The sequence below is a fragment of the Panthera pardus genome, unplaced genomic scaffold (assembly GCF_024362965.1).
Source record: "Panthera pardus isolate Hobbes unplaced genomic scaffold, ASM2436296v1 HiC_scaffold_26, whole genome shotgun sequence".
Taxonomy (NCBI): domain Eukaryota; kingdom Metazoa; phylum Chordata; class Mammalia; order Carnivora; family Felidae; genus Panthera; species Panthera pardus.
In genome coordinates, this window is record NW_026526832.1 from 2,957,351 (window position 1) to 2,970,170 (window position 12,820).

Genomic DNA, 12,820 nt, shown 5'->3' on the forward strand with positions numbered 1-12,820 from the left:
CTTATCTTGTTTGCTTTTATTACAGGTCCAATTTTCAGAAACTCCTTTTTACAAAAGTCTTTAAGATGTATGAATTAGGGAATAATGTTATTTCTGTGAAATTAGCATAAAACCTTTAAAGTTTTCCAAATTCTTTGTTTCTTTCAGTTCTATTGAACTAGAAATGACATCCAGGCACTGTATAAGCTTTAGGTATACAGCATGATGACTTGACTTATGTATAGTGTGAAATGATCACCACAGTAAGTCTAGTTAACTCCATCATCTCATAGAGATTCAAACAAACAAACAAACAAAAAAAAGCCACAAAAAACAAAAACAAAAACAAAGAAAAACATGTTTCTTTCCTTATGATGAAAACTTTTAGAAATTACTGTTCTAGCAACTTTTTAAAAATATTTTTATTTTTTGAGAGAGAGAGGGAAGGAGAGAGAGCAAACCAGGGAAGGACAGAGAGAGAGAGGGAGAGATTCCCAAGCAGGCTCCATGCTGTCAGTGCAGAGCCCAACAGGGGGCTCGAACTCACAAACCGTGAGATCATGACCTGACCCAAAACCAAGAGTCAGATGCTTAACCAACTGGGCCACCTAGGTGCCCCTCTTTATTTTTAGTGTTTATTTATTTATTTTGAGAGAGAGAGAGAGAGAGAGAGAGAGAGCGCCTGCACGTGAGTGGGGGAGGGACAGAGAGAGGGAGAGAGAGAATCCCAAGCAGGTTCCATGCTGTCAGCCCAGAGCCAACTCAGGTCTCTATCTCACAATCCTGAGATCGTGACCTGAGCTGAAATCAAGAGTCGGACACTTGACTGACTGAGCTACCCAGGTGTCCCAGTCTTAGCAACTTTCAAATATGCCATATAGTGACTGTAACTAAGGTTATCATGTTGTACATTATATCCCCACAATTTATTTACCTTATTACTGGAAGCTCAAAATGATTAAAGACTTAACTATAAGACCTAAAACCATAAACTCCTAGGGGGAAAAAAAAACAGAGAAAAGCTCCTTGACATGGTTCTTGGAATGAGTTTTTGGACATGATACCTAAAGCACAAACAACATAATAAAAAATAAGCAAGCAAGACCACATCAAACAAAGGCTTCTCTGTAGCAAAAGAAATGATTCACAAAATGAAAAGGCAACCTACAGAACAGGAGAACATATATCTGATCAGGGGTTAATCCAAAACATATAAAGAACTCATGCAACTAAGTAGCAGAAAAACACAAATAATCTAATTTTAAAATGGGCAAAGAACCTGAGTAGATGTTTTTCTCAAAGACACACAAATGGCCAACACGATACATGAAAGATACATGAAAAGGCATTCAATATCACTCATCACCCGGGAAATGCAAATCAAAACCACAACCAGATATGATCCCAGGCTTATTAGAAGGGCTGTCATCAAAAGACAAGAGATAACTAATCCTGGCAAAGATGTGGAGAAGAAGAAGTCCTTGTGCATGATTGATGGGATTGCAAATTGGTGTAGCCACTATGGAAAACAGTGTGGAGGATCCTCAAAAATGTAAAAATAGAACTACCCTTACGACCCAGCTATTCCACTTCTAGGTATATATTTGGAGGAAATAAAAGCAGTATGTCAATAAGATATCTGCACCCCCATGTTCACTGCAGCATTATTTACAATAGCCCAGATGTGGAAACAACCTAAGTGTCCATTGATGGACTGATGGATAAAGAAAATGTGGTGTATACGTACAATGGAATATTATTCAGCCATTAAAAAAGAGGAAGTCCCGGGGCATCTGGGTGACTCAGTTGGTTAAGTGAGTTGGTTAAGTGTCCAGCGTCGGCTCAGGTCATGATCTCGCGGTTGACGAGCTCAAGCCCCGCTTTGGGCTCTGGGCTAACAGTTCAGAGCCTGGAGCCTGCTTCTGAGTCTGTCACCCTCTCTCTCTGCCCCTCCCCTGCTCACGCTCTGTCTCTCTCAAAAATGAATAAACGTTTTAAAAAAAAAAAAAAAGGAGGGAGTCCTGCCATTTGTGACAACATGAATTGACCTTGAGGACATTACGCTAAGTGAAATAAATCAGACAGAGAAAGACAAATAGTGTGTGTTCTCACTTATGAGTGGATTCTAAAACAAAGAAGGAAACAAAAACAAAAACAAACTTAAAAAAAAAAAAAAGAGAGAGATCAGATTTGTGGTTGCTAGAGGCAGGGATTAGGGGATAAGAGAATTAGATGAAGGTGGTCAAGAGATCCAAACTTCCAGTCATAAAGATCTCCAATTCTTATTGGTTGTTTCATGTCATAATCTGTTATCCTAAAATGTAAAATATAAAATATAAAATGTAAAATATTTTTAGATTATCTCTTGCTGGGGGAATGGCTAGGAAATGTTCCTGTACTATTTGTAGACAGAAAGTTCGAGAGTCCTAAATCTAAAAAAGAATGTCTGTTTCTCACAGACTAACCATGTGTCCTGTGGCCCGGACAGCAAAACCAACCAGCGGCCAACACCAGTCCCTTCACAGCACCTGGAAACGATAAGAGCATGTGCAGGCTGAAAGAACAAGGAACATGAAATCCAGCTGAGCATCAGCCTCTGGGAATCTATAATCCTGACCATCGTCGCTGAACGATGAAAGCAGTGTCTCTGCTTTCAGTGCTGTTGGTTTCAGGTCCCTAAGGCTGGAAGCCGGTGTGTGGCTGTGTGACGTGGGGGGACGGTCTCGTTGGGGTCTGAGTCTGATATCCTGCAGTCACCCTTTAGAGGATGGAGTGATACTGTGATACTCATACACATTGTGTGCACTGTGTCCTCTAGCCTTTGTCACGCCAAACAGCCAAGCCCACGCTGCTCTGGATGAGATTAGAGACACGGAGACCTGTTCGCGTCCTGGATCCAAGGGAATTTTCCTCTTTCTGCTTAAAGGGGAGAGTTTGCCCTTGAGTGAGGTCAACCCCCCCCCAGCAGGGGAGCTCCCCCAGCGGCAGATGGTCTGGAGTGGATTGCTGAGCCCCGAGTCACCTGTGACCCAAGCTGATCACTTTAGACAGATAATTGCACATTGTTACCCACCAAAGGTAAAATCCGTGAGAAGGCATGCTGGGTACAGGGAGCTCTGGGAAGGCTCCATGAATGTGTTTATGCTCAGAGTGCTCACGTTCTCTCAAAACACTGGAAGAAACGTATATCTACGTGCCTGATTTTTCTGGATCATCAAGACTTTATTATCCATCTGCCTTATAGGAGTCTATTTTTTTGGGAAAAGAAACCGTAAGAATTCTTTAGAAATACACCACTGATCCATAAGAATAAGGGGAAAAATCGTGTGCCGGAGATGACGGCTTTTGGTCTGTAAGTGTGAAACCCTCTGCCGATCCCAGCTCACCCAGAGACTAACTGAACAGAGTAAGACAATAATCTGCCCACTTGTTTCCCCAAACTATCACCACGGGGCAGGCAGCTGCCTGACCCAGAGAGGGGAGGTTTGTGGGCAGAGCTATGGGAGGAGTTTGTAGAGTTTGCAGGCTGTAATAAACTCTGGCATCCTCGGCCTCTGCTCTGTAAGGGTGTGAAATCTGTCCCTGACCTGCTTCCAGTGAACCTGTCGGGGACCCAAGAGGAAACCCTATAGATCAGGCACCCTGGAGACTGGCCTGGCTTCTGCAGGAACCAACTTAAACAGGTATATTGGTTACTGTGCAGGAGGCTCTGACTGGCCCTGCAGGAGATTGAGTCCGGCTGTCCAGGGGTGACGGGCAGGGACAGAGGGGTCTGCGTCATCACAATATCCCCACTGGATCCTAAAGTAAGAAGAGAGAAATGCAAGTTTACGTACAAACGTTATGAGTCATTTTTAGAACTTTGCTTTTGTTACCTATTTCAGGCTAAACCATTTTTAAAGTTTTGATTAAAACCCCTAAAATATCCAATCTCAAAAAGAACCCGAGATTTGCAGCATACAAAGGGGTCTCTTCAAAGGAGAGTGTAAGTCACCTGTGCCATCCCTCTCCTTCTGTGTTACAGTCTTCATCAGAACACAGGTCCTTGTTCCTTCTGGAATTTTCCTCAGGCTCATGAATGTAAACATCACATGACCCATCCTAGGGAGCAAGATGTATGCATCTAACATGTCGATAAATCCACCTGATACGTACCTCTGTCCCCAGAATTCACCGTCCCAACCCCTGTTCCTTTGTCATCAGCCCTCTGTCCTTGCCAGCGATCCAGAGCATCAGCTGCCCCAGGAACTGAGCAGGGAGTGTCCTTTTGAGAAACTGAACTGATGAGTCCTGATAAGTCAAAGCAAAACGAGAGCTGACCTTTTATCTCAGACTTGCAAGGGAAGCGCCTTCCTAGAGAACAGCGTGCACATCCCCTGTGGGTGCAGCAGTGTGGAGAGAACCAGAAGGGGTTGGGAGGCTCTCCTGTGAGCCAAGTAAGATAAAATGTCTCCATAGTTCGAGGAAAATCAATAGAGATAAACTCTGTGGTGCCTCAGGGGTAAAGGCACACAGTTCAGTGTCCCCTTCTATTTTCTCAACCAGTTTTCTGGTCGTTCAGAACTTTCTGAGTCATATTTATATTTTAACGGGGTTGAGTTTCCACAAATATTGAGTGATTTTTGCTTTTTTCTTTATGTTTGTTTGAAAGGCTCTGGGTTTGTCCTTTTTCATTTTGATTGAGATGAAACACGTACAGAAAAAAAGGGCAAACATTTTCAGGGCACCAATGACTAAGGTTTACATGTAGGTCACCAACTGGATGAAAATACTGAAGATTTCAAATCCTCCAGAAACCTCATTCATGAACTTTCCCAGCCAGTAACTACTCCCAACACGGTAGCTATCATTCTGACTCTCCCACGGTAGTCTGGGTTTTCCTGCCCTTGAATTTTCCTATCAACTGAAGTAAGCATTCTTCTGTTTTTCTAGCTCATTTCTAGTCTCTTTGGTTTCAATGAGTTTTTTTTTTTTTTTTTCAGACCTTGGTTCTTTTTTCAAGCTGCTGTGCAAGAAAGGTTTTTGTAAAAGAAATTATATTCACATTAAATGACAAATGATTCTGAGGTGGCCATTTGCCACACAATGGAGTGGATGATACGCTGTTTTTCTTTTCCAATAAATAACGAGGAGCAATTGGATGTGGAAATGCAATTAAATGGACAGTAGAAATAAAAACCTTGTCCCACCTTACATCTGGCAAAACTATGAACTCCTGGAGCATTATCATCTACACGTGAGAGCTAAAATAATGAAGCTTCTAGAACAAAGCACAGGAGGATATCTTTAGGCTCTAAAAGTAAGGCAAATATTTATTAAATGGAGCACACACATACACATGCAAAATTAAGGGAGAAAAAGACTGATAAATTAGACCTCATCAAGATTAGAAACTTACTTTCAAATATATCATTAAGAGAGTTAACGGACATTCTTAAAAATGGGGGAAGGTTTCCCAGTGCATATTTTTGGTAAAAGATCCATTTTCAGGATATGTAACAAAATATATATATATTTATATATATATAAATATATATAAATATATATATATATTTATATATATATAAATATATATTTATATTTATAAATATATATATATATATATATATATAGTGTTTTGAACAGATATTTCCCCAGATATCCAAATAAATAATGAAAAACATATGAGAAGTTACTCAACATCATTAATCATCAAGCAAATGTACGTTTTAACCACAATATCACCTAAAGATCTACCAATATGATTATAGTAAAAAGTATGACTACACCAAGTATTGCAAAGATTACAGCAACTGGGACTTTCATTCACAGCTGCTGGAGCATAGACAGCAACTGGCAGCCGAGCTCACGCAACGCCCTGCTTGCAATTCTGAGGAATGTACCCAAGGGAAGTGAGTGCGTGAGTTCACAAAAGACGTTTCAAAAATGTTCCTAAAATCTTTATCAACAACAGTCTCAAATCTAGAAGGACACATACGTTTAAAGCAAATCGTGATGCATTCACATGCTAGAGAACTTTTCCGCAGCAAAAGGGGACAGATTATGGCCATGCCAACCACAAAAGCAAAGTTCAAAAACATGTTGCCAAAGAAAGCCAGCTGCCAAAAAGTACACAGTGCGTGATTTCATTTATGTGAAGTTTAAGACCAGAGGAAAGAGAACAGTGGTGGCGGCTGGGGGTCGGGCGGGCGTGCTGGGGATGGAGTCTGGAAAAGATGGAAGGAGCACGAGGAGGTCTTTGGGATGCTGGAAACACGGGTCTCTGGACTGGGTAGCAGTTAGAGGAGGATATGCACATGTTTATCTTTATCCAGGTGTATACTTTGAATTCACCTGATATATAGTTAGTTCACTTTACTGCACTTAATATTATCTACTTTTTATTTCTTTTAATGTTTTATTTATTTATTTTGAGTGAGACAGAGCAAGCAGGGGAAGGGCAGACAGCGAGGGAGACATAGACCCCAAGCAGGCTCTGTGCTGCCAGCACAGAGCCCGACTCGAGGCTTAAATCCATGAACTGTGAGATCGTGACCTGAGCTGAAGTCAGACGCTTAACTGACAGAGGCAGCCAGATGCCCATAATATTACCTACTTTTTAAATGAATGAATGAATTACTGAGTAGGACTTACGGAGTCTGAAAATTAGAATTTTTTCCCTTTCTTCTTCCCTACAAGCACTGGTATTTTGAGCAACCTGAGCTCCGAGAACCTCTGATTTCTCATCTCTAGAGGATTATTGTGCGACTGATTACTCGAGAAGGGTAAGGCCTTAGTGCATCGTTGAACGCATAGCAGATCTTCAAGACTTCGGCAAATGTCAATGGCGGACTAGTTACTGTCGCTGTTTACTGTCAGTCGTATTCCTGCTTTATTACTGTTGTTATTGTTAAACGTATTAGGAGTATTGTCCTGGTTATGGGCTCCTTTTTCAGCCTAGTTCTCTGTCTCAAAGTAAAACAAAACAAAACCTCTCGGAGAGTTTCTCAGAGAAGAGATTCAAAGACCATGCTGTAGACAAATTCTTTTGCAAGCCTGACCCAGAAGCCTCCTTGATAAAATTCAATGAATTCATTGTTTTATGTTGGTCCAAAGGAAAACTCTGGAAGGACAAAGTCCCTTGCAGGCCATCACCCTTGAGCCCCGCAAGCCCTTCCCCAGAGCACGCCCTGCCCCGACCAACAGACCGCAGGGCACAGTGCAGCTGCTGGAACCCCGACCACCTGACAACCGTCCTCGGCAGGAGCAGCCCCAGCCCGGGAGGAGGGTTTATGCTCGGGGCTGCAGCACCGTGGGAGGAAGCGCATAATCGTGCTGGCAGTAATAAACGGCGGTGTCATCAGCCTCGACTGTGCTGATTTTGAGGATGAATTCTGTGCCAGACTGAATCCCAGAGAAGCGGTCTGAGACTCCAGACTCTAGGTTATCGGCATCATAGATGATAAGCTTAGGAGGCTGGCCTGGTTTCTGCTGATACCAGCTTAAGTAATCACTAACGCTCTCGTTGGCCCTGCAGATGATGGACACGCTGTCTTTCAGGGACACAGAGAGATGGGTGGGAGACTGAGTCAACTCAGCGGTCCCGCCGGCAGCTGGCAAGGAAACAAAACACAAAGTCACGGTTGTTTACGAGATCCCACTCCATTCCCTCCCAGAAGGTTCTGGCGTCCTGGTCTCCTAAGCTGAGAGCACCTGGGTCTCCGCGGGGAGGGGAGATCCCGGGTCAGAGATCCACGGAGCCCTGGGGAGACCCCCCAGTCAGGAGGAGAGAACGGCCACCATCTCGGGGATGTCCCCTGCGCCGCCCTCCTCACCTGGGAGGCAGGCCAGCAGAAGGCAGAGGAGCTGGGTCAGGACCCCCATGTTCAATCCAGGGCCTGCCTCAGGTTCTTTTTTTGCCCCGACTCACTGAGCAGCCTATTTATGGGGATCCTGAAGAGCAGAAATGTGGATTCTCTGGGGGAAACATGCAAATCAGTGAGGGGTTGGGCGGGTCTGGCTGCAGCCGCAGAACCAGGGCCCCTGTAGGGCCCAGTGCCAAATGGGGGTTCTCATCGGACGCAGGATTCACATCCAGTCCCAGAGGAGCTCCTCCAGCGTGTTTGTAAGAAGAAAGCATCTCTAATTTTTCTGGCCCCTATTTGTCCTCATGGCTCTAAATTTTGTAATTAGATTAGAGGCTACACCTTCTAAAATCAAGAAAATAAAAGAATTGGATGACCCTCTAAGTCTTAAATTTTTGTATGAAAATGTACTTTTTTTCCTATAGAATTCCATGAGTTCTTATTTTTTAGGGATGGGTGTGAAATATCAGCTCTATCTTGGTATGCTACTTATAGAACAAATATTGGTGAGATATGGACAACAGGAGAGCATATGTTCATAGATCAGATCCATGCAATGGCTCTTAAGGTACTATGCAGTAGAGAAGGCTCATACATTATTGGATTCTATTTCCATGGTTTTATTCTTTATTTTAGAGGTTAATGTCTTTTGGTTAAATTTTTTTTCTATTTTTACTGTTTCTCATTCTCATCAGTTTTTATTCATCAAATTATCATGCCTTAGAGCACCTATAACTTCTCTTTTGCTCTGATGCAGTCCTAATGTGATCTTTAATATTTAATAGCACCCACTTTTTGCTCTTACAAATAAACCAGTTTGTATGAAAAGTTATATGATAGCCTTCTATTCTGATTCTTTTTATTCCTAGTTTACTAAGACATTTCTTAATTAAAAATTGGTAATGAGGGGCGCCTGGGTGGCTCAGTTGGTTAAGCGTCCGACTTCGGCTCAGGTCATGATCTCGCAGTTTGTGGGTTCAAGACCCACGTCAGGCTCTGTGCTGACAGCTCAGAGCCTGGAGCCTGCTTCAGATTCTGTCTCCCTCTCTTTCTTCCCTTCCCCCGCTTGCGCTCTTTCTTTGTCTTTCAAAAATAAATAAAACGCTAAAAAAATTTTTTTAATATAAAAACTAAAAATTAGTAATGAATTGTTAAATTTCATCAAACATTTTATAACTATTATCAGTGTGATCAGACATGTGTATTTGTATATTTTTAAACATATATTTAATTTTCCATTTCATTGATCTCATTATTATTTCCTTTCTTCTTTGTATCTATTATTCGTATGGTAGATATTTTTTTCTTAATGTCAGTCAGCTTTTCTGCCCGTAGGCATGTATTGTAAATACGTTTTCTGTGTGGTTTGATACTGAAGCTTGATGATCAATTCTTTTGAGTGTATTTGCTCTGTTTACTAAAAGCTTTTTTTGATGTCTTGAGTGTCCATTATTATATTAGAGAACTCTCTTCTGGGATCATGTCATTTCTTTCCTTCCTTCTTTTTTGTGTGTTTTGTTTTGGTTTGATTTTTGGTAATAGTTTCCCAATGCCAGACACATAGTGATCCATTGATAAATACTTGAGAATGAACAAATGAATTAATCAATTTTTTAATCTTATTCTGTATGAAAGCAGTGAGTGTGTGTGTGTGTGTGTGTGTGGTTATGGGAAATTTGCTTTTGTGAGAATTTAGTCAAATTTAGTACATTTTTCATTTGGAAGGGGTTCAATAACCATTAAACACATAATTATATCTGGAAAAAATAAACGTGTATTTATAGTTATATCACCATATATATACATGTATAATAGTCACATAACATAAATACATGTATATTTAATTATGCACTGCCTAGAATATAACTAATATGTATATATACATTTGTATGTATATAGATACACATATATGCATATTTGCCATAAATAAGGTTTTTAACTTTTATTAAAAACTTAGGTTTTTAACTTTTATTCAAATATTATTTTGTTTTAATTTCTTCCTAGTGTCATTACGAATGGATTGCTAAACACTCACACTGAAGGTGCCAATTTTAAAAAATGCATCTACGCATAGGGGCACTTGTACCCCAATGTTTATAGCAGCTTTCTCAACAATAGCCAAATTATGGAAAGAGCTGAAATGTCCATCAACTGATGAATGGATAAAGAAATTGTGGCTTATATACACAATGGAGTACTACGTGGCAATGAGAAAGAATGAAATATGGCCCTCTGTAGCAACGTGGATGGAACTGGAGAGCGTTATGCTAAGTGAAATAAGCCATACAGAGAAAGACAGATACCATATGGTTTCATTCTTGTGTGGATCCTGAGAAACTTTACAGAAACCCATGCGGGAGAGTAAGGAAAAAAAAAAAAAAGGTTAGAGTGGGAGAGAGCCAAAGCATAAGAGACTCTTAAAAACTGAGAACAAACTGAGGGTTGATGGGGGGTGGGAGGGAGGGGAGGGTGGGTGATGGGTATTGAAGAGGGCACCTTTTGGGATGAGCACCGGGTGTTGTATGGAAACCAATTTGACAATAAATTTCATATATTGAAAAAAAATAAAAATAAAAAATAAAAAATGCATCTACATAAATGTGCAGGTGTATAAATACTGTATTTGTCAGCTTTTGCACAATAACGATTGTTAACAAACCCCTCACAACCCAATGGCAGACAATACTAAGCATTAATTTTCATATTCACAAATGTTCGTATTAACAATGGTGTGGACGATCCAGGCAGGGCTCAGCTGGGTGGTTCTACTATATGTCACTGAGATGCTTTCTATCCTATGGAGAGCGCTTCATCTGGGACCAGGACGGGAAGGTAGTGACTACTCTGGGTAAAACACTCTAATGGCAAGCTTCAGGAGTGAACAAAATCTCCAAATCAAGCTGCACAAAGGAATTTAAGTCGATTTATCTCCAATACTGGTGCATAACATTTATATTCTCTTGCCTTTGTAATTCCTCAAGTTTCTAACAACTTTAATCCATTAAGTTTTCAGAGTATTCCTCAAAAAAGTCAAAAGTAGAACCCTACTATCTAATAATTGCACTACCGGGTATTTACCCCCAAAACCCAAAAAACAGTAATTCAAAAAGATGCACGTACCTCTATGTTTACAGCAGCATTATTTACAATAGCCAACTTATGGAAGCAGCCCAAGTGTCTTTTGGCTGATAAATGGTTAAGGAAGATGTGATATATATATATATATACATATATATATATATATATATATATATATATATATATATGAATATTATTAAGCCATAAAGAAGAACGAAGTCTTGCCATTTGCAATGACATGAATGGAGATAAGAGAGTATAATGCTAAGTGAAATAAGTCAGTCGGAGGAAGACAAATACCATATGATCTCACTCATATATGGAATTTAACATACAAAATAAATGAGTAAAGAAGAAAAAAGAAAGAGAGAGCCAAACCAAGAAACAGACTCTTAACTATAGACGACAAACTGGTGGCCACCAGAGGGAAGGCGGGTTGGGGGATGGGCAAAATAGGTGATGGGGAGTAAGGAGTGCACTTGTGAGGAGCACTGGGTGATGGGTGCAACTGGTGAATCACCTTATGCTAACTATACTGGAAATAAAATTAAAGTAAGTAAAAGCAAAGTGTTTGATCATGCCATTGACAGATAAATATGTGTTTTAGGCTCTACCATCGTAAAAATGTTTTCAAGTCTAGTTTTCTGTTAATTGGAAAATAGAGCTGAGTGTGGTTTCCACGTACAGCTGTAAGTAGAAATTGTCTTCAATGGCTTCAGTGGAAAAAAAAAATTCTTTAAGCTGAAGCAAACAGTCTCTAAAACAGCTTCTTACACCTTCTATAGATCACCTGGTAACTTGTTAAAATGCAGGTTTCCGTCTCGAGGTCTCAGGTGACCTGCAATTTTGTATTTATAAGAAGTTCTCAGTGATACAGATGATGATGATGATGATGATGAAGGCTTCTGGGGAAATATTGAGGAGCAAGTTATTTTCATGATAAGGACAAAGAATGCTTCATTAATGTTTAGTGTTTTGTGTGTGTGTCAAAAACGTTTTCCATTTATTTGCCAAACCTTTGCTATATGTGTAATTTATACACATATATGTGTATATATAATGAATGTAATTTCCTCATTTTCTGTTTACCATATAACTCAATAAAGTTTCATGCTATGATCCCAGATGTACCGCTAATACCTGGGAGAACATTCAAGTGTATTCTGGGTCTATCCTCCAGCCGGAAGAGCTCTGACAGCTGGGAATTAGCGACCATCCTGGGCTGCCTGCTGTCAGCCACCCATCACTTCTGGAAACACATCTCCCCCTTTTTTTTCTCCATAGCTCCATGTAGAGGTAGGTGCTCAACAAGGCACCCTCACTGAGATTTGGAGTTCAGAAGAGGAGGATTTGATGCTATCCGTCAGCACCTGCTGGCAGAGTTGACAAGGTCAGGGCTGGAGAACCACCTGGGGAGGAGCTGCAGAGGCTAGAGCATCAGCACATCTACCCCAGGGCTTCCCAGACAGGCTTGAGGACCACACATATGGTTAAGCAGCCTGTACCTTCAGCCTTCAGTGGTGATGTGTTCTGGTTTCTCGGGGGGAGCACCAGGCACTCTCTCGAATCTCGTATTTGCTCTTCTGCCTACCCTACTCCCAGTCCATTAAAAAAACAACAACTGTAGTTAAACTCTAATTCCCTGTATTACAACAATTCCTAACAAGAAACCGCAAGAGAAAATTTTGCAAAGGATCTCTCTGATAAAGAACTGTTACCAAAATATACAAAGAGCTCTTTAAATTCAACAAGAAGAAAACAAACAATGGGATTAAAACATGGGGCAAAGACCTTCATGGGTACCTCCCCAAACAAGGTATACAGATGACAAATAAGCGTATGAGAAGATACTTCATATTTCTCATGTCTGCAGAGAAATGCAAATTCAGGCAACGATGAGATGCACACCTCTTGGGATG

General features: G+C 40.8%; 1 gene segment (V, D, J or C); it reads right to left on the minus strand.

Annotated features, from left to right (window-relative positions):
- Positions 1–7,248: 7,248 nt before the first annotated feature.
- Positions 7,249–7,924, minus strand: LOC109256091 (Ig kappa chain V region 3381-like). The segment is given in 2 exon segments: positions 7,249–7,571; positions 7,794–7,924. Coding segments are annotated over 2 exon segments (372 nt in total).
- Between the last annotated feature and the right edge of the window lie 4,896 nt (positions 7,925–12,820).